This window comes from Vidua macroura, chromosome 3 (assembly GCF_024509145.1).
Source record: "Vidua macroura isolate BioBank_ID:100142 chromosome 3, ASM2450914v1, whole genome shotgun sequence".
NCBI lineage: Eukaryota > Metazoa > Chordata > Aves > Passeriformes > Viduidae > Vidua > Vidua macroura.
The window spans coordinates 1,921,743-1,943,038 of NC_071573.1; the positions used below are offsets into that span (position 1 = coordinate 1,921,743).

At 43.4% G+C, this 21,296-nt stretch overlaps 1 protein-coding gene across 23 annotated transcripts in view; it reads left to right on the plus strand.

The window, feature by feature from the left end:
- Positions 1-21,296, plus strand: part of NRXN1 (neurexin 1) — a 673,407-nt gene that overhangs the window by 386,695 nt on the left and 265,416 nt on the right. For 4 of the 23 annotated variants that reach the window (XM_053972551.1, XM_053972552.1, XM_053972554.1 and 1 more), the window contains exon 1: positions 14,843-15,493. The exons of the other annotated variants lie outside the window; for them this stretch is intronic. In XM_053972551.1, the coding sequence (XP_053828526.1) occupies positions 15,253-15,493 (241 nt within the window). In that variant the 5' untranslated portion in view covers positions 14,843-15,252. Of the gene's footprint in view, positions 1-14,842; positions 15,494-21,296 lie in introns of those variants that run through there. 23 annotated transcript variants of the gene reach the window in all.

The window sequence follows — 21,296 nt, forward strand, 5'->3', positions numbered from 1 at the left end:
AGCACAGAGATGTGGTGTGGTGAGATTTGCTTTCTTATTCATTTGTTTATTATTGGCCTGCGTAAGGTTGGTTATTCTCATTGTTGTCTTCTGCATCAAACAGACAAATAGACCTGTCATCTCTAGTAACATCATATGGGGCAAAAAAAGGGTGTGGATAAGAAATTTCCTCTGACTTATTTCTGTACCAATATGGGCAAGGGGAGGCCTAGTGGAGAATATTTTCATTTCTGCAATTTAACAATTTCCAACAGAAATGATTGCATGCAGGAGTGCTATTTGTAGAAATTTAAAGATGAAAGGGAGTGGAGGACATTGTCCCAGAACTGAAAGGGCAATAAATTATATTTGAGTAGTTCCAAGAAGACTATGCTGTTCAGAATTCTAATAGTGAAGACTCCACCGTCTGCTAGGTGATCTTTTATAGCACCCCACTATCCTCACTGTTGAGAAGGTTTTTACAATATCTACCCTGAATCTTAATTGCTGCAATTTAGCACATTTCTTTCTCTCCTGTCCATCACTGTGATTGAGAATAGGTGATTTCCTTATTCTTTAGAAACAGCCTTTCATGCATTTGAAAGCTATTATCATGTTCAATCTCAGTTGTCTCCTTTCTAGCCTAATTCTTTCAAGCCTTATTGAAGCCCCTGTTCCCTAGACTCTGGTCATGTTGCTCTCCTCACATTTTTCCCAGTAGGCTCGTGTCTTCCCGGGGTGCAATGTCCAAATTTGTACCTGTATTCCTGCTGAGGGTTTATTAATGCTGAGCTGAAGGGGAGAATTGCTGCACATTTTTGCAGGCTCTGCTTGTGCTTGTGCACACCAATATGCTGTGAGCAGATGTCGACTCACGGTGTCACCCTGGACCACGTTCAAGCACTGAGGCTCACGCTAAAACCAGGCAGCCAAAGGGGAATGAAGTACCAAGCATTTCACCCTGTCACATATCTATTAGACAAATATGATCAAGTTTTATTGGAGATTAATCAGCTGAAAAGATACATGGAAAATGCAGTTCCCGTTTGCCACAGGAGATCAGTGATCAGCATTTACTGATTTCAGAGCTGAGTCATCCCCTTCACCAACAACTGGAAATCTGATAATATTTTCTGTCAGAAGAGAAATATGCATTGCAGGTTGATGGCTGGGTTTGTCTTAATGCTCTGGGTTTTCTCACTCCTTGTTTTTATAGTCAGCCAGGTCAGAAAACTTCCCAGTGAGGTTTGTGTGTCTGTGGCTAAAGACTGATGAAATAACCTGCTGATCCCAGCAGTCTGACCAAATCCTCAGTGGGACATCAGTCTGTCCTTCTCATACAAAGAAATTAAATTAGGGAGGCTAAATAAATGAACAAAAACTTAACTGTGGTTTAACACCTGGGTCTGTACTGAGTAGTGACACAGGAATTCCCTGCTGCTAGCCACATTTACAACATTTACATTGCAAACTGTACTGGAAAGGAATAAGCAAACTTCTTCAAATGCATAATTAGAATTTTCCTTCTGGAAAACTAATCTTGTGAATCTGCGTATTTCTGAGCTTCTTTAGTAGAAGGAAGCCTTTACTGTATTGCTTGCACATTATAAATCTCATTTGATGAAAAAAATGAAAGAAATGCAAACTAAGAGATGCATTTTATAGGCAAAACAACTTTTTCATATACTGAGTTGCATAATTGAAGCCCATCTTGAGTAGAGAAGTTACTTTAGAAATTTTTAAGGTTGTAAGCTATTTCCCCCTGTGCAATTCAATAGCTCATTACCAGTTAAATATCATTATATTATACTGTATATAGATCCAGTGCTCTGGAAGAATTCCACAAGAAGCAAATGCACTTGTGGGATATCCTCTACAGCTAATGGATATTTATTTTAATGGCATAGACATTGCTTTAAATCTCTTTCTGCATTAATGATAAATTGATCATTAGTGCAAAGTAGGTGAGAATTAAAAATGGCTTCTAATAATTTATAGCTCATATTGATTTTGCTGGAATATTTCAACAATAAGGCAGAGCCCAGGCCTTCGACTTGGGTAAATTCCATTCAGGTCAGTGGGATGTGTGCTGGAACAACCTGTCCTTCAAGCCCTCACTTTGTGGGTTTTGCCCACCATGTACGTTTTGGAGCTCAAAAGCGTGCGGCAACACGAGCGTTGCTCTTGCACGTGCTCTAATGAGGAACGATAGAGTTTAATGAGTCCAAGTGCCCAGCCCTGCATTTTGGCCACAAAAACCCCCTGCACTGCTACAGGCTGGGGATGGTGTGGCTGGACAGAGCCCAGGCAGAAAGGGACCTGGGGGTGCTGGTCAACAGCATGAGCCAGCAGTGTGCCCTGGTGGCCAAGAAGGCCAATGGCTCCTGGCCTGGATCAGGAATGGTGTGGCCAGCAGGAGCAGGGAGCTCATCCCCCTGTGCTCAGCACTGGTGAGGGCACACCTCGAGTGCTGTGTCCAGCTCTGGGCCCTCAGTTTGGGAAGGACTTTGGGATGCTCGAGCGCATCCAGAGGAGGCAACGAGGCTGGAGAGGGGCTGGGAACACAAACCCGAGGCTGGAGAGGGGCTGGGAACACAAACCCGAGGCTGGAGAGGGGCTGGGAACACAAACCCGAGGCTGGAGAGGGGCAGGGAACACAAACCCGAGGCTGGAGAGGGGCTGGGAACACAAACCCGAGGCTGGAGAGGGGCTGGGAACACAAACCCTGTGAGGAACCACTGAGGGAGCTGGGGGTGCTCAGCCTGGAGAAAAGGAGGCTCAGGGGTGACCTTATCACTCTCCACAATTCTCTGAAAGGTGGCTGTGCTCAGGTGGGGTTGGGCTCTTTCTCCAGGCAGCACTGACAGAACCAGAGGACACAGCCTCAAGCTGCATCAAGGGAAATATAGGTTGGATATTAGGAAAAAGTTTTTTGCAGAAAAAGTGATAAAGTTCTGGAATGGCTGCCCAGGGAGGTTGGGAATCACCATCCCTGGGTGTGTTTAAAAACAGCCTGGATGTGGTGCTCGGTGCCATGGTTGAGTTGAGGTGTTAGGGCATGGGCTGGACTCGATGATCTTGAAGGTCTCTTCCAACCTGGTGATTCTGTGATTTATAAACCTCTGTGTGACTGTGATTTTGGTGTAGTTTTTCACTCTTAACCAAAGGATTGCTGCTCATTGTCCCATGCAATGCAAGTGCATCCAGAGCAGGAGTTTTATTGAGGGAAGTGCCCTGATGTGGAGTTACAAGAATTAACTAATTTTAGCTTTAGAGGTCTCTCTGAAAAGAAAGTATTTGAAAGAAGATTTGTTCAATCCCAACTGAAAAATAGCAACAAAGAAAAGGCATTTAACTTTTTTTTAAAGTAAGACCACAAAAATTATGAAAGGAAACATCGTTTTAAAAAATCAGCCACTTTTTACAATGTGATTCTTTAATTTTCTAATGTTCTCTTTATTTTTCACTACAAATAATTTGAGATCATTTCATGTTACCAAATGAAAAAACAAAAGGGTTTCACTGTAAGTCTCTTTTTGGTTCTACTCCTTTTGCTGCTTTATAAAGTGCTTTGATATATCTGGATGAGAAGGACTACACCAGTACTAAGCTTTTTTTAAGCAAAGCAGCCACAGATCAGTAGCATATACTGTACTAACTCCTCTAACAAACCAGCAGCTCTGTGAGAGGCAGGGATATGGAAAAAAAAAAACGTGATAATTCATATTATATGATTGTCTTCCTCCAGTGGATGGCATAATTCTGATTGAAATTACTGGCAGTACTTTGTGTGCATCAAAGGAAAAACAGCTCCAGGAACTGACATCCTGTGAAATGTGGAAGAGCTATTATAGGCTGGTGGTTCAATACAGTGGTTTCTGAAACCTTCCTGACAGAACCCATAAGCTTTTTCTGGGCAGTTAATGCTCAACTCTGTGACCAGAGATGGTCAGCAGACCACCCATCTTTTCTATTCAAATTTGTGACAACTTTAGCATGTGCAAAGATTCAAAGAGCAGGTTTCAGGCCATAATCCTTTTTAGGGCCCCATTCTTCTCATTTTACTTGCTAGAAACAAAAATTAGATCCAAGGGTGTTAAAAGAAAGCTGCTAGCTTTCTAAGCCTTTAAAAATATGTATGCATTGCACATTTTTTTCTCTGAGTACATCTTTTATTATGCACTGAAATAAATAGGTAAAATTAGGCAAGTTTTGATAGAGCCACAAAACTGCAGCTGAGAACTCCTGGATTTTCTTTCCTGTTACAACCTGCTTTTAAAGATAAGCTGGTTGTGACTCTTCATTTTAATTATATAGCAGGCACTTTGTTTTAGCTAGGAATTTCTTTAATGTAATTCATTAAAACTAAAACACAGGTATGAATAAAATTATTTCCAATCTCTTGATATTTGCAGCTATTATTTGCATATATGCTAAGGAGAACAAGTTTGGCCAACAAAGTTTCTTTACGGTGGTAATGTTTTCCCATACAAATTGTCCCTTTAAGCAAAGTTGATCAAAAATTTACAGGATTCCCATCTATCTATGTATAAAAATTGAGGGAGGCCCACGCTTCCACAATTATTACAAACAGTGGCATTCATCAGGAAGCAATCTCCAAGTGCTTTAAACAGAGCATTGGCTTTAAAGTTGCACTGACTATTCTTGTTAGAGCTTTATGGACAAAAAAATTGTAGGTGGAGGAGACTTAATCCTGCAATGTTCTGTTTAATAGTGCTGGAAGATTAAAGCCTTTGGAACCTTTCAGCATTGGTGTGGAGGGTGTAATTCCACAAAACCCTACTCATGCCAATACCCTTTATCTTTGGGACTGGTACTATGGACCCAGCTTGCCATTAAATGGCAAATGCTTTGTAGTGATTTCTCCAAGGCTGCACTGTGCAAAACCGTGGCAGAAGAGGAAGAAGTTCCACACTTTCCACACTACCAAAGAAGATTGGAGGATCATGGTTTAGAGGAGGGTGTGGTACCTCACCTGATAGTCAAGCCATCAGTCACCACAACAGGTAATTCACATTGTCACTGGATGAGAGACATGCCAGTAAAATGCAGATAGCTGTCCCTGCTTGAATGCTTCCCCAGAAGTCTCTTTCCTATATATGAATCCCCTATATTTGCCCTTAAGAAAAGAATGGAATGCATATATTATCAGATTTTCTCTCTCCTTAAGTTAATTACCTTTGGCTTCTGTAGTAGCTTAATTTTTCTTGCCCTATCAATAGGACTGCTGAAAGAAGCACAGCACAAAGGGTTTTATCTGTGTTATTGATTGGCTGGAAAGTGATGTATTTGTGACTATTGGAGCTTCTCCAGTGTGTATTTATTTACTTTGGGGAAAAAAAATCAGCATTACTTGGGAAAAAAATAACTAAAACTTTAATTTAACATTACAAAAGAGAGTATTGCTTAATCCCTGAAGTAGGAAATTGCTTTTCTTCATGATCCATTGCTTTCATACTGTTTCTGGCTGCTGGTGCTGAAGGAAAGAAAAACTCTTCTCACTCTGTTTTTACCATATCGCTTTTCTTATCCTCCACAACAAAAAAAATAATAAAAAAATTAAAAAAAAAAAAAAAAAAAAAAAAAAAAAAAGAGAGAGAAAAATTTGGCTGCTAATTTGTTGAAGTAAATACAGGGAGGGGAGAGCCTGGGTAAGAAAAGACGTTTTTGTCTCGAATGGGCACTTGCAAATATGGAAGCAGAGTAAAACTTTATGTGGAAATCTGAAAAGAGGAGATTAAGGATTTGAAGTAGTATATCAAAGCTGAAGTATATGAGCTATTGCTATTCTTTGAGATGCCATTATGGTTTTATACCTAAATTCAGCAACATGCTCCCAGAAGATGAATGTTGCTAAGGAATGTTTTTTTCTTGTGTTCTGATCTTGTACATATACAGAGAGCAAGAAAATGGCAATTAGAAGGAAAAGGCATAGCTGGCTGAAAATGCTGGTATTTTGTTTCACCTTGCTTAAGACTCCTTCTTTTTTGTTAAAAGCACCTATTGTTTTATTGCTTCTAATAAGCACTATAAAAATACAGCGTGTTACAGCTCGGTGCTGGAAAATACAAACAGACTGTAACTAAGGAATGATTATTTACCTTTGGAAGTTACAGTACTTAATTAACAATTCCCTGTCATTGTCGGGACAGGTCACAGAATGGATTTTAGAGTAATTGTAAGTTACCAGCAGTGGTTTTAAATTTTCCCCTAGGAACAGCAGTAGAAGTTGTATTTTCTCTTTTCCTATCAGTGCTGTCTCTTGTTTCTTTTTTTAATCTGATTGCTTTCTTGTTTTTTGAATCCATTTAGTTTTGCAAACCATAATCAGAGGTTTTGCCAGTAAAGCAGTACTCTGAATTGTGATGGCAAGGTTTTGAGACTGGTATCTCACAGAGGAGGTGCATGTACGTTTGATTTTGAGTTTTAGCTTGTGCTAGCTATATGAGGAAAGTAGCAAGACCACACCATATGCCCAATAAAAGCTTCATTAGAAAGGCATTAGTAGATTAATCCAACTTTCTCTGTGGTTTATTTTAGTTAGAATGCAATAAGGTAAGTTCATTAGTTTGCAGACTTAATGTTTTCTACTGTACCTCAAAGCAACCAGTAACAATTCCATTGAGATTCCCCAGATCTCACTAACACCTGTCAAGATAAACACATGGCTCTCTGGGGGAATCACCTTGGCAACATAACTGAGGGAATCTAGAAAAAAATAAGTCTTTCACACACAAAAGGGTGTTACACAGTCTAAACTTGATTAATGTTTTCTCACATACATCCGAGGTCATATATCTCTTTAAAGTAGGAAAAAAAGTCAAATCAATCTCTGAAGAACAAATATTTTGGAATGCACAATACTGCATCTGAAATGTATTTTAAAGAACTTGAAGGATGTTGAATAATTGTGCAATTTGAGCTGAGCCTCAGAAAGGCTGTCTGAGACCAGCAATTCAGTCTCCATCCCCCTAGGGCTAATATATTAGATTACAAGGATTATTGTAGTGGCACTATTTGTGCCACTACATTTAAGATTATGTCAGCATTTTCATTTTCAACCTGTATGTTCAGAGGTTCATAACTCAGCTATAGGAAATTTGCTTGGCATTACAAATGTGTTCTGCACAACAGTGACACTTCTGGGGAGAAAGAAAGAAAAAGAAAGAAAGAAAGAAAGAAAGAAGAAAGAAAGAAAGAAAGAAAGAAAGAAAGAAAGAAAGAAAGAAAGAAAGAAAGAAAGAAAGAAAGAAAGAAAGAAAGAAAGAAAGAAAGAAAGAAAGAAAGAAAGAAAGAAAGAAAGAAAGAAAGAAAGAAAGAAAGAAAGAAAGAAAGAAAGAAAGAAAGAAAGAAAGAAAGAAAGAAAGAAAGAAAGAAAGAAAGAAAGAAAGAAAGAAAGAAAGAAAGAAAGAAAGAAAGAAAGAAAGAAAGAAAGAAAGAAAGAAGCTTAAAGCTAAATAAGTGTTTGGACATTTTCAAGTTATGACTGCTAAAAGTTAATGTCGTCTTCTTGCAACTCTGCTGTTTAAATTCAGTTCTTTCTGCAGCTGACTTGTAGCACTACTGCTGTCTGGAGTCTAAAGCAATGTATTGCACTGGACAAAGAATAGATGGCTGCATCTTATCCCTTTCTTTGCCCAGACTGAAGCAGGACTAACGTGTTCAAGGAAGGCAGGAGGTGGAACTTCACTGTACATCCTCTTCTCGACCCAGGCCAGAAAAGTGAGAGGTGTTGTGTGACCATCATGAGTCATAACGAGGGATATCTTAGAAATCCTGTCAGGAAACCCTGCTTAAAAACACAGTCCTGACTTTAGATACTCCACAAATACCATTTAAGGCTTTCTTGGCTACCAGTGGGCTTCCTACAAAAAAAAAAAAACAAAAAAACAAAACCAATTAACTTTGCCTTGCAAGGTCTTTAAACTCAATTTCCCCATTTTGTGGCTCTTGCACTAAGTCTGTTCTGAGCTTTCCTTGACAGAGCTTTAATATCTCAGTTATTGTGCATGGTAAACGATATCAAGGGCTGCAAACAACTCTGTAATACACACACTTTTCCTATTTCTGGAGGCCTTTATCAACAAATAGGTTTTGCATATGCTTGTACTGGATACAAAAGAGCAGAATACTGGGTTCTGTTATTGGCATTTGTCATCAAACTTCTTGATGACTAATTTACGAGCTATTTTTATGGTGGCTTGCTTTTTGTCCCTAGCTGAAGTGTTTGCTGAGGAGTTCAAATCAGTAGCATTCAAGCTGTACCAGGGATCTCTCTTTTCTGTGGCAATGCAGTGCCAATTCCTGCAGCAGCACTGGGAGAAGTCAGAGAGACTTTTGCAGGTTCTGCAGCAGCAGCCTAATTGCCCATAGAATTAACCACTCATGTGGTTAATTCTCTCATGTGGTCTCTCTAGCCCAGAAAGAACATGGCTATAGACCATTTGCTACAGGACTACAAATCTCCTAAATGCCTCTTTATACTTGCAGATGGATTTGGCCTTATTTCCTGTGGCTTTCGATTGGAGTCAAAGGGGGAAGCTGCACAAAGTGTTAGAAATCTTTCTGCTGTGTTAAACTAAAAAAAAAAATTTAAAAAAATTAAAAAAAAAGAAAAGAAAATATTATATTAAGTGACATTGCAACACTGGGAGCCAGCAAAAGCCAACCCTCAGTGGATTCTGAGCCATCCTCCTCAAGCCAGCTCAAACCAGGGCTAATTCAAGTGAGGATGGACAAAACTGGCAAAGTGCCCCAGTGGCTTCTGGACCAACCAGGGCTATTTCAGACAAAGAGGGACCTTCTTCTCACAGTCAAAATTCCCCAGCACAAAGTGTTCTCCACAAGCCCCTTCTGTTTTAAATTGAAAATATCTGGCTTATGTGCACGTCTTCAATGGAATGAAACAAAATGAAAATCAGCTTGATTTTGACAGCAAGGAATAGAGAGAAAGAGATTACTTTATACACAGTGTCAAGAAACATTTATTATGAAGATTTAAGCCTATCTGGATGGACAGAAATACTTATTAACTGTACCAGGATTTGTTTTGGACCATGCATAGAGAGAAAATAGCTACGCTACAGAGAAAGCAGCCTAAGTATTTTCTTTGTAAGCTCTCCTTTCTCACCTGATGACTAAAATTTTGAATTTCTGTGTGTTTTATGGATGCACAAATACTCCATTCATTCCCTTAGGATCATATTTTTTACCTTTAAGTCTTCAAGTAGTTCACATGATAAAGTTTATTGGCATAAAGTAAACAGCTTCTGCCATAGGTTCTGTAGGGTTGGGACACAAACTGGACATGATTGGCAGGCCTTGGTTCAGTATCTTGCAATTAACTGGCTTTTGAAAGGAACATTCTCAGCTGTTTAAAAGAGGAAAGTTACCACCTCCACTGTTACCAGACATCAGTAAAAGTACGGGGAGATACAGTGTATAGGTCATTAAATTCAGCAGTGTTTATAGTGAAAAGAGGAAACATTAGCTTGACTGTTTTCTTCTAAGCCTCTGTCTGTGGGCTGGATAAACATAAATTCTAATCTGTTTAATTATAATCACAGAATGTCCCTGTGTTTTCAAATTAAGGGAGGGTCCAAGCCTAGCAGTGGGGAAACCCTGTAACATAAAGCATTGCTATTGTGTTAAAGCTCTGCACAGCTAATTGCATAGTAATTCCTGTAATGCACAGATTTGTGGAGGAGTTTTGGGTTGGGTTTTTTGTTTGGTTGGTTGGTTGTTTGTTTTTTTTTTTTTTATTATTTTGCTGAACAGCAGTTGATCTTCAAGAGTTTAAGAGTGGATGTTACAGCACTAAGTGCAGGATTAACTAGAGGTGGCCAGGGAAGCCTGGTTGCATAAGGTGGCACTTAACCAAAAGAAACCCTGAATTTAACTGACAACTTCTGCTGGCCTAAGGCATGGTCTGCACTTCAGTTTTGCTGGTGCTGCTGAAGTTGTCCATCTTAGCTGATCTATCTGTACTGTTGCAGAGGGATATGGTCATACCAGCAAGAAGTATCTGATTTTATTTGAGGAAGTAATGTAAACTGTACTCATGGGAGTACTTTTTTGTTTGTATAAATTTTCTTTGGGAGCATTTGGTGTTTATAGCATAATGACACTAGAACAAATCGGGGAAAGATGTGTTCTTACAATAAGGATATTCTTGCTCAAAAAATTTAGCAGCCTACTGGTATTAACAGAGCTTATTTGGTGGAAATACCTTGATTAAAAGTCACATTTACTACCAATGTGACCTGCACAGGGTAAGTGTTAAATGGGACTAACTTCACTGAGCTAAGTTCTTGAGATACTAAAAACTACTTTGTAAACATTAGAGTTTATTTTCACATTTTATTTGCTATGCCTGCAGTGGAACATTTATTTGTTTACACAAACTGTTGTTTATTGTCTTCTTTTGTTCCACTTCTTCATTCTTGGAGTGAACCTTCACAGACTGATAGCGGCATGTCGATTGTGTTGGAAGTACAATTCTATGTCCTTGGGGATTAAAACCTGGTTATTTCAACTTCAGTTAGTCCTCAGCTAACAAAAATTCATACTCTTATGTCAGCAGGGGGTAAAAAAGGCTGCTTACCTTCATTTTTCATAGTATTTACTTGCAGAAGCTTTTAACTTGCTTGCCATTAAAAAGCCTAACTCCAACTGCCAAAACACCCAATTCAACTTCTTGAATAGAATCACAGAATCATGGCACCAATTAAGGTGGAAGAGACCTCTAAGATCCCCATTAACCTGGCACTGTCAAGGCCACTGAATCACGTCCCTAGGTGCCATACAGAAACCTGGAATGGTTTGGGTTGAAAGGGACCTTAATTATGGTCTCGTTCCAATCCCCCTGCCATGGACATGGATACCTTCCTCTTGACCACGCTGCTCAGAGCTCCATCCAGCCTGGCCTTGAACACTTCCAGGAATGGGGCATCCACAGCTTCTCTGGACAAACTGTTCCAATGCCTCTCCAATCCTCACCATAAAGAATTTCTTCCCAATGTCTAATCTGAATTTCTGCAGGTCTTTTAAATACTTCCAGCAATTATTAATTCAGCATTTCCCTGGACAGCCTGTTCCAATGCTTGACAAGACTTGTAGAAGTTTTTCCAGATATCCAATCTAAATTTTCCCTGTCATGACTTGAGGCCATTTCTTCTTGTTCTATCACTCGTTACTTGAGGAAAGAGACCGACACTCACCTACAACCTTCTTTAAATCAAAACATGCAAAACGTATAAGTGTCTGACTACCAGGATTTGCTTCAAATTGGAAAGAAGTTTTATTAGCTTACTGAAAACACAAAAAAAAAAAAAAAAAAGAGCAAGAGAAGATTTTACTAGAATGTCCTTCTTTTGCTTTCCCGTCTCCATCTTGCTTTCGTACATACTTCCTTCTTCACCTTCCTGGTATTCTTTTCATTTTCAATCTTTTAATATTTTCTGCTAATTAATTCTCTCCCATTTCTCACCCTTGCGCAGCATTAGATCACCTTTCTCCCCCATGAAACTTGGATAGTCCTCTCTTGTTTGTGGTTCAGAGTGCAGAGCCAGAAAAATGTCAAATGTTGTTAAAATTAGAGTTGCTACACCCAAGGTGCTGATCACATTACCAGATCCAGAAAGAGATGCCTACTTAGAGGGCAGTCACCCCATTCACACTTTAATAGGGCTCCTAAGTAAGAGTTAGATGCCTAAATAGTTTTGGGAAGATTTGGTCTTTGAGTACTCAACTCTTGGTTTGGATGCACAGCAGCAAAACAATCCATTTAATTAACGGTCCCTACGTAGTATTTTATATCATAATGTAGCACCTAAAAATGACCCATTATAATCTATCTGATGAAAAAAAAAAAAAAATAAACTTCACTAAATAGTCTCCAGGCACACATTGAAACTAGAAACTTTAGTGGCAGTTGTGTATGTGCGCTGCATAAATAGTACATATTTAATAAAGTAGAGCACTTAAAAACCCCTTTCATCTTCAGTAAAATATTAAATGAAGTACCTTGGAAGTACCTAAACATTTTATTCATTTGTCCTTCTTTTTCAAGCACTTTAGGCCTCCCTGGCACAGTAGATGGCAGATGGAGCAAGAATTTAGCTCAAAGTACTCAAACCACGAAGGCATCCAACAACACAGAGTGTTTCCACAAAACCCTTCTGAATCCACACCAACGTGGATCTTCATCCAAAGTTGAACAAGCTGTGCTCGGGCTGAGAGGGACCTGTGGAAAGCCTCTCTCAGCAAGGTTACACACCCAATGGGGAATCCCCCAGCGGGGAGGGAGCCATGCTTTCCTGGGTGCTGACGGGGAAAAACTCCTGCTGTAAGGTAGCACAACCCCGACGGCGGCCTTAAAACAGCACAGCCAAGCAAAGTTAGTCTAGACAGGACTTGCCAACTGAAATTTTATCTGCACAACCACGTTGCCAACTGTATCGTTATACGGTTGGCAATACCAGCTTCCTATTTCAGAGGAGCGGTAACAATTTTAAGTTCCTCGTCTGTAGGATGTCTAGAATCATTAAGAACAGTCAAGTTAACTACTGCCTGTTTCTAAAACGGCAGCAACATGTGAACAGTTTAATGAAAAACTGGTTCCAGTGACTGAAATATTTTGTTTCCTGAGTCAGATTGATAGAAAACCTAGTGGTATTTATGGATGGAATTTCTAACACACATTACTTGCATGAACAGGAAACATATATCAGGAGGTTTAATTTTATGAGAGCTGTCGAATCCAGGCTGACTTTTCTTTAAGGTTTCGTCCTTTTTTTTTTTTTTTTCCTTCTTTCCCTAACTCCGAAACTTAGAGAATTTATTGTCTTTTATTTTTTTAGGAGGTGACAGTGCATGACAGTTGAAAGCTGATAGTTTGGAAAACTGGTGTTTCTTCTTTCACGCGGAGGCTTTTGGAGACAGGTTGGAAAACTGACTTCCTCCTAAGCTGCCTTTCCCTCTGGCAAGCCGGGATGTTACAGGGCGGGCTCTGCCTCGCAGGGCCGTTCCCCCGGGCCAGGGCTTCCTTCGGGATGCGTGCCTGCCCTTCCCCAGAGCGCAGAAAGGGCTCGGGCGGTGCTGCTTTCCTCCCTGCGTTAAGGCTTCGTTATCATTTACCTCGGCGTCCTGGCAAAACTTTAGGTGCGTGGCGAGGCTGCGGTGCGAGGCGTCCGGGCGGGCAGGGCAGGAGCTGCCGCTTGCTCGCCGCTTGCTCCGGGGGTTCGGGCTCCTTCCGTCGCTGTGTGCGGCCCCCGGCACGACCCCCGCGTTTCTCTGGGGCTGAGCGGGGCGAAACGCCTTTCTGGTTCCTCAGCCTACGCAGCTGAGCAAAGGTTGTGTGACTTCTCACCCGCGGGAATTAGCGCCTCGGCGAATTGCAGCGGTTCTCGTTTAAATTAACGCGAAATGTATTTAAACAAAAAAAAAAAAAAAAAAAAAAAAAAAAAAAAAAACCCACCCCATTCTCACGCCCACCGCTCGCCCTCTCGCTTTCACGCATCCGCTACCCGCACCCATGATCTCATGCTGCTGAAGGCATGGCACAAGATCTACGGCAGGCTGCGAGCGGGGGAGGGAGGGAGGGAGGAGAGGAGAGGAGGGCCGGGAGCGTGCGGCTCGCACACCCTGCCGTGCCCAGGTGCGGTACTGCAGGGGCTGCGCCTCCGCGCCCGGCTCCGGGGGGCGCAGGACCCGCCGCGGGGCGATAGGCTAGCCCTTAGAATAACCACCCTCGGCTTTTAGACGCGACATCGGCTCCCCTGGCGCCCTCAGCTCTGTGTGTGTGTGTGTGTGTGTGCGGGGATGGCGGTGGTGGTGGTGGTGTAGGGCAGCCCTCCGCCCTGTTTTGGGGGTCGGCGTGGGGCCCCGCAGCCGGGCGGCGATGCGGGAGCTGCCGGCGCCGCCCTGCAGCTGCGGGGGAACGAGGGGGGCTCAGCCCAGAAAGGATTTTTTTCAGCCCAGCTTGCGGCTGCGGTGGGCGGCCGAGGTGCGGTAGTTGAGTAGTGCCGGAAAAAAAATCCCCGTAACTCTTTGTTCGGCGCCGTGTGTGTAATTACCGGATAATCACAGCCGGTGCCCGAAGAGACGGAGGGAAACGTCTGATGGGCGAAGTTTAGGCCAATTAAAAGACCCCGAAATCGTTCTTTTTAAAATGAAAGTGGGTTTTCAAGACACTGGTATCTCTGAACTATCGGAGGAGGGGAAGTGCTCCTGCCGTGCTGCTGACTCCGCGGCGCGGGTGGGGAGGAGAGGCGTGTGAGAGTGCGTGTGTGTGTGAGTGTGAGTGTGTGTGTCCCCTCCACACCGCCCGAGCCGCCTTCTGGAAGTGCGCGGCTCCCGAAAGGCTGAGGAGAGGCAGCGCGACTGTGTGGGAGCTGAACTCAGCCTCCCTCTTTAACATAGGCTCGTCCTCTGCATTGCATCCAAGCCTCAGCGATTTGCTGTTCGGAGACTGCAGATTTGCATAGCCCTGCTCCTCGCAAGCATGCTTATTTTTATTTTCTTTTTTTTTTTTTTTTTTTTTTTTTTTTTTTTTCCCCAGCTCCTTTCATAAGGGTGCACTATTCTCCCTGAAAACATCCTCGGGTATTACTGTCAATAGCCAGACCACTGAGATTGCCGGAGCAGCCTGATTATTGCCTGGCGGCGTGTGCGAGTGTGCGAGCGTGTGTTCGCGAGTGTGAGTGTGTGTGCGCGCCGGGAGAGAGCTCGCTCGGTGAGGGCTCACCAGTTTGGAGATGAATGGAGGGAAGAGCAGCAGTTTGATTTTTCTCTGCTTTCCCAGCGCTGGCTGATGGAGTGGCATCCCCTTTTCTCTTTCTTAGCAGAAATGTGGCATGATTGGCTACACTGTGGATTACTGAGGATGGGGGAATGCTTGGCATTCTCGTAGCCCTTGCAACTGTGGAGTATTGTTAATGAGCACCAGCCCCGGGAAAGCTGAAACTAACGATTGTTTGGGCACGGGGCTTTTCCCCGCTTCCACCTCTTTGCGAAGGCTCTGAACTGCCTGGATTCTCTGACTATGTCTCGGATTGTTTTGGGTAGAAGAAGACCTGGAGAAAAGGATCCTTATAGGCTTTCCCAAAGGGAAGAGATGGCTCGCCTGGTGCCGTGAGCTGCAGCCAGCGCCGTGTGCGAGTGTGCGAGCGCCTCTGCCCAAAGTTTGCCTCCGTTGCTGTGGCTGCTGCTCCTCCCGAGGACGCCGCGGGCCGGCTCGCCGCGCACCGGAGGATGGGGGGGCTCCTTAGGGGCAGCCCGGAGCCGGGACCCGCCAGCAGCGGCAGCAGCAGCGCCGGCGGCCGCTTGGCCCTGCTCTGGATAGTCCCGCTCACTCTCAGCGGCCTCCTTGGGGTGGCGTGGGGCGCCTCCAGTTTGGGCGCTCACCACATTCACCATTTCCACGGCAGCAGCAAACATCATTCAGTGCCTATCGCTATCTACAGGTCACCGGCTTCCTTGCGAGGCGGACACGGTGGGTTCGGGTGCCGCTCGGTCCCTGCGCGGTCGGGGGCGCGCCGCCCCGCACAGGTCAGGCGCGGGCTGCGGGACCCCGCGGGCCGGGGCTGCGGCGGCGCTCGGGGGGAGGATGAGGAGCACGGCGGAGAGGGAAGGGCTGGGCTGGGCTGGGCTGGGCTGGGCCGGCCGGGAGCCCCGTCGGGCGGGGTCCGGGCCCGTCCCGCTGCTCCCGGTGGGGCGGGGAGGGGGGGGCTCGGCCGGTCCCGGGATGCTGCCGTGGCCGCCGGGCATCCCCGGGGCTGGCGGCGTGCCGGTGCCGTGCGCCCCGCGGGGTCGCTGCGGGGTCCGCGGGCGCGGGGCGGGCGCGGGAGCGGAGGCTTTCCCGCACCCCGCCGCTCCCTGCCCCGCCGCAGGGGGAGCCGCCGGGAGAGCCCAGCCCGAGGGCGCCCGGAGCTGCGGCCCCCGGCTGGGAGCGCCCCCCGCCTCGTTCCCCCCGCCCCGGCCCCGTCCCCTCCCTGCCCCGGTGCGGGGACACACGCTCAGGGCAAGCCGCCCCCACGGCGGAGGCAGGGCAGGGCGCCCGGGGACCCCGGGAGGGGAGGGAGCCGGTGCGCTGCTTAAACCGCCGGTGATGATCGTGCTGCTTCCAGTTCATTACCTTGGTCGAAAGTCGATGAACTGAAGCAAAGGTCAGCTCATTATGCTGGGGATCGGGGGAGCGGTAAGCGCTGACACACCGAGGGAGGGAGGCGATGCCCACTGTAGCGGGCAGCAAAGGGACGGAGATTAAATTCTTTCCAAGTGCAAATACATTTTGCTTAAGGACGACACTGCTCCGGTAGTTAGTTTTTGAAGTGACAGGAAGCTGTTTCAGTGCCTTTTGGAGAGCCCCGTGCAGTTCTCTTTCTTTTTGCACGCAGACTTGCGAGAACCTGCGCATCAATAGATGCAGAATAGGTGTGCATACATATGTTCGGCAGTACCAAAAGCTGTCAAAGAAAGCGAAACACTAGACTGTCTTTTAAGGATTTAAAGCCTCTCTTTGTCTCCGAGGGAGGAAGAGAAGATAAAGAAACCCCCTTGTTGGTTTCTGATTAGATTATACAGCTTCATTCTTCTTCATTTTCTCGTCTTGCCTCGCTTCATTTGCACGACCATGCGATGTCATTTACAGGCTTTGCAAAGTAAAAACCAGATCCTGTGCCTAACCTCTGCTTCTCTGTGCGAGATGACCTAGTTGCAGGCACGAGGTAGTTAGGAATTATTGGATTTTTTCCAGCGATTAACAATGCCGGTATTGGTGGAAACGGTAGCATTGTTTACCTGAAAATCCCACCGTGTGCTAACAGCCCATTGATACATAACTGCTAGAAAAGACGAAGTGCACAGAAATGCCTCTTCTTAAGCATTTCGTTATTTTTTTAAAAAAACTTATACGACTGGTCTAATTAAAAGCAAAACAATTGAGGAATTCGGGCCACCACTCTTCTCTGTAGTGCACTTGAGGCAGTGCAAGATTGAGAATGCTGCATGTTCTGTAATGTGTGTGCTACAGGGGAGAGCTAAAGATGTATGTGTGTGCACACATGTGTGTATATGCTCATTATTCTCTCAATTTCTGCCCATATGGGGATATCTGGTAGGGGCTTGCTATTCATTTGAGGGAAGGCTAAAAGGATGAGAGGAAAAGAAACGTGATTGTAGAGGTACCAGCTACGATTCCTTAGAAAGCATTTTAAAATCACATCTCTTGCCAGTTTTTGAAAACATTACCTTGGACCCAGTCAAAGGGTGATATGTAAAAAGTCAGGTTTCTCAGAAGAAATAAGTCTTGTTAAAGAAAATGAAATATGAAGAGGTGGAGCTGCCACTTAAGGACTTCATAGGGAAGCCCAGGAGCCTCTCCAGAAGTTAAGTAGCTGGTTTTATGAAAATAGGGATGTTCTCTGTCATAAAGTGGCATTTCAGAATGTTTACTTGATAACACAAAGTGTCCTTGCTTTCCTGTGTTTGTGAGAAATTCTGCTCTCTGACAGCATTTCAGAGCATTTAACTCTTTTCATTACAAATTCTTCAGAGAGGTGTTCCCATTTGCTTCTGTAAGCCTGGCAGAAGCATTTCTGTCTCAGGCTGAGCAGTGTTGGACACAGTTCCTGTGGAGCCCAACACTGCATCTCTAAGCATCTGTCAGAGGGAGCTGGGTGAGGGAGAAGGGAGTGTGTGTGTGCTTGTTCCTTACCTGCTCTTCTCCCGTGTCCCTAGCCCCTGCTGACTTAGCCAGGTGAGAATTTGCTTCTCAGGCTTGTATCCCTCAACCTTAGCTCCACTCAGTTTTGCAGGTATTTTGTTCTAGTCTACAACGAGTGTACATAAAAAATTGCAGGTTTTATGGTGAGCTCATAGGAGCTTTTTTTTTTTTTTTTTGTTACTTTGTCAGCTTTTTGTAGCATCACACCTGCTAAAAGTAGAAAAGAGCTTTTAGGACAAGTCAATTAGTCGATCCCAAATGGAAGCATTGCTCTCTAATATGGTGAATTAGAAGTGTGAAAGGAAGGAGAAATGATCACTTTGTTCAGGCTCTCAAGAAACGTCACCACAGTCCTCAGACATCCACACCCTTCCCCTTTACCCTTGCCACTGGCTAGCCCTGACACCCCCACCCTCTCTGGTTTAATTTTTTTATCTTTCAGTTTTCCTTGAGCCAACACAATTTCAGCTGGTAGTATAAGTAAAGCCAAAATGCCAGCATGCTTGAATTGCTTCCATTTATTAAAAAAAAACAAACCACAATCTTGCTGCTAACATTCTCATCAGGTAATTTTGCTGGGATTTTGCTTAGTAGTGTGATCTCATGTGGTTTTAGTGGACAGTATTGTGCCTCACAAAGACATAAACAGAATCCCAACCAAGCAATTAGCTCTCCATATTAGACAAAAAGCAGTTCAGCACACAGTCTTTTAATACACTAAAAGTCAAAATTAAACATCTTTCAAGCCTGACCAAATGATTTTTCAATTTTGCTTTCTGACTCTCATTAAACTCAGGCGAAAGATGGGTGAAAGATCTGAAAGTCTAACCACAGGAATGAATAAGAAAATAATTCTGTGTGGATCATGACATTAACAATGTAAAAAGAAGTCCTGAGAAGTAAAAGAAAGACTAATGTTCATAAATAGAAATCATGCACTTCTCAGCCCTCACCAGTGGTCTCTTGTAGCATGTGGTTTATTTGATGATTTATGTCCTTCTTGATCCATTTAAGAAGGTGACTATTGCTTTTTTTTATATCTATATCTACCATGAAGTCTGTTTTTTTGGTTTTTTTTTTTTTGAGTAGATAGAACAGTTCATACTCCAGATTGCAAAAGCAGAGATGGCCCATGGCAAAACCCATAAAAAAGGAAAGAGGCTGCAACTTCCTCGATAACTTTAAATGAAGACAGGCTGTTTCTTTAAGAATCCAGGGACATGATGGATCGTGTGTGAAGGGAAAATTGCATGTTGAATATGTTACAAGTGTAGCCATATGAATGGCTGTCATCATCCTCATTCACTCCTGTCTTCCTGCAAACACTTCTTCACTGTCTACTCTTTTATGGCTGCCCAATTCAGTTACCAAATGGCAAGTACAGTGTGTCCACTTCTGATTGCTTTCTGAGCTCTCAGGATCTTGTTCAGGCTAAATACAAACTGATTCTGGTTTGGTTGTTTTGTTTGTTTTTTTTTTATTTTGTGGGAATAGGAGCCAGGAGGTGAATAATGAAATCTGCGTGTTGGTATGTGCATGTGCTTGGAAAGAAAAGGCAAAAACTGGGGAGGGAATAGAGCCCACATGCTCACAGGCAGAACAGAAAGAGCTGAGTTCTGTGTGTTGTAGGGGTTGTGCACTTAAGGACCTGATGCCAGAAGAGTTTTGACTCAATGAGGCTCAGGACCAGTGTGTGGGCCAGTGGTTTAGGAGGGGCAGAGACAGGCTGAAGTAAACAGAATGGAGATCTGGGAGCACATCTTAAGAAAGTGGCAGCTTGGGTTGTGTGCCAGGGACCTTTGTGGTGGAACAGTAGAGGGATTTAGGAGGTTGAGCTTCAGCAGCCAAGTTCCTGAGCAGGAAGAACGGGTTTGTGGAAGATGAGAGTTTTGAGGAATAAAAGTTGGCAAGTTTAGGAGCTGAGAGCTGAGGATGGTGTGCTACCACAGCACATCCACTCCTCCAGTGTTTTCCATCCAGAGCATGATGTGGCAGCAGGGACACACACACTGATCTCCCACTCCTGAGCTAGGCCAGCTTCTTCCAGGCTCTGCTTCACCACTGTTGGCAGAGCTCGTGTGCACTGGAGTAACCCAGATGATGTTCATTTGGAGAGACTTCTGCAGCAGTCACTGGTACTGGAGTACAAAGCAGCCTGGTCAGGCAGCTCTTGCTCAGGGAAGATGCCTGTTCAACCCCACAGGAGCTTTCACCAAATAAGAACTGCAGGACTAGAACTGCAGCATGGCAGTGAAATAATTCATACCACCATTGTGAAATATATGATCCAGACATCTTGGAAAGATGTCCCTATGATCTATAGAAAACATTTTACTTTTGTAAGAAATCCTCGACTTATTAGTGTAGGTAAAAGTAATTTTATGGCCTTTTATTATTTTTTAATATACTGGAATTGTTAATTTGGTATAACAAAATAACTTGTTATCTTTTTAAAGATAACAAACCAAATAGTTTAAGGGATTAGGGTAAATGAAATGACAATTTTTGTTTACAATGTGCTTATGTTGCAGAAAAGAGTTATATTTTAATTAAAACATCAAATGTACATGTTTCCAGATGTTCAAGCATTGTTACTCAGTGTGATGTTAGAGGTAGAGGTGAGAAAGTCTCATTTTCGTCTTATAATTGCCTTTTTTAATGTTATTTCAAACCTGTTTGTATATCACAATCTTTTTAAATGCCTCCTTTTCATTCACAGATTTTCCAATACATACTGGTTCTCCTGCTCTGAGTACTTCTTACACAAAACATTTAGACATTTCCAGGTTTGAAGACTGTAAAGCATAGTAGCTTTCTCAACGTCCTTAAATTATTCAAATTTTATATCCCCTTTCAAAATTTCCAATATGCTCCATCAGTTATTATCCCCATCAGCTGCCAAAGTATTAACATCAGTTGGAATGGAGTGAATAACAAAGCAATTTCAGTCAGCATAGTGGTTAATTGGCTGTGCAGTTGGATATGCATATTAGCAAGTGGGGTTTCTATATTATTATTTCTGTCAGTATGCCTTGTCAAGGAGGCACACAGTCTTCAGCAGGACTGGGGACAGTCTGCAGCACTGTAATCAAAAGTGGAATGTTGCCCATGGATTTCTGATAAGCATCTTTATACGAGTCCCACTGCCTTGGTACATGCATAGCTATTGATTGACTGGGGTGCCTTTGCAAGAGCTAAATAAATAACAATGCTGTTGTCACTTATCAGCAACACCACTTTTGCCTCAGCCTGTGGTAACCATGTTTTTTAGATTTAAAGCATGTCTATTGTCTTTTAATCAAATACTGTTTGAAATAAGTTATCAGAAGAAATTAATTTAGCATTCAATGCAGTGTACTTCCCGCTGTTTCTAATTTTCAAAGATGGATTTTTTTTCTGATAGTGAAAAGTTGACTTGGCTTTAAGGGAAATTTCCTTCTGTCTCTTCATTTTACTCCAAGGGAGAACTCTGTAGACAAAGCTACTATGCCCAGTGTGATTTAAGCACAACCAATTCTGCATTCCTAATGTTTCCTCCCCTTTCTCACCCAGATGGTCATTCCCATGGTAA